The 813-nt window shown below is 60.6% G+C and overlaps 2 protein-coding genes across 2 annotated transcripts in view; one reads left to right on the top strand and one right to left on the bottom strand.

The window, feature by feature from the left end:
* BTBD17 (BTB (POZ) domain containing 17) overlaps positions 1 to 813 on the top strand; it is a 15796-nt gene that overhangs the window by 2155 nt on the left and 12828 nt on the right. The window lies entirely within an intron of this gene.
* The window catches only part of GPR142 (G protein-coupled receptor 142), a 6664-nt gene that overhangs the window by 1579 nt on the left and 4272 nt on the right, over positions 1 to 813 (bottom strand). The window contains 2 exon segments of the mRNA XM_008586331.1: positions 233 to 391; positions 575 to 713. Coding sequence (XP_008584553.1) covers positions 233 to 391; positions 575 to 713 — 298 coding nt within the window.

The raw sequence follows: 813 nt of genomic DNA, 5'->3' as shown, positions 1-813 counted from the left end.
CTGCTCTGGGTGGAAACTTGGGTTTAGTTTTGGGCACCCCAAATCCTAGCCTCTCTTTTACTCCCTTCTACCTTTTGCTCCCCAGTGACCCAGAACATCCCCACAAAGGCAATGGGAGGCCTGGGTCTATGATCCTGGGTTTCAGAGGTCAGCACAGAGGATTTGCATCTGCTGAAGGAGGACCCCAATTTCTGGCCAGGCCCAAACCTGCAGACCCCAGCTCCCCACTCACCAGGCAGCCCCAGGCCCAGTAGGACACTGTAATAGATGACAGGGATGACACCAGCCACACATGGGGACATCTCTGGGATCTCTGGCCAGTGGCCTTCCAACTCCTGGCTGGGCCCACTGCCGTTGGGTGTGGGCAGCAGGGTCACTGGTAGCTGGCTGGCTAGAAAGGATGGAAGGGCAGGCAGGGTTAGAGGGTTTGGTCTCTTCCAGCCTGGCTCAGCAGCAGCCCCACCCTGATCCTGAGGTCTTCCTCGTCACCCCTGCTCTGTGCAGACCCCCTGGTCAGACCCAGCCGAGCGGCAATCTCTATTGCCACAAAACTTCTTGCCGAGTCCACCCTCACCGCAGCCCACCCACGTGGCCTGGCTCCCCTGCTGATGGGAAGAGGTCCTCGGTGGCGTGTCACTGCTGCTGTAGAGGCCACTGCTCCCTGCATTGTCCCTGAGGGGCTTCACCGGTGGTGGCAGAGCCTCCGAAACAGGCTGCGAGTCAGGATCACCGGGGGCACTTGTGGGAATACAGGTTCTTGGGCCTCGCTCCGGGCAGGCAGAGCCAGAGGGTCTGGAGGGGGCTTGAGCAGCC

This window comes from Galeopterus variegatus, unplaced genomic scaffold (assembly GCF_000696425.1).
Source record: "Galeopterus variegatus unplaced genomic scaffold, G_variegatus-3.0.2 Scaffold3938, whole genome shotgun sequence".
In the NCBI taxonomy this organism is placed as follows: domain Eukaryota; kingdom Metazoa; phylum Chordata; class Mammalia; order Dermoptera; family Cynocephalidae; genus Galeopterus; species Galeopterus variegatus.
This window is presented reverse-complemented; position numbering and strand designations above follow the sequence as displayed.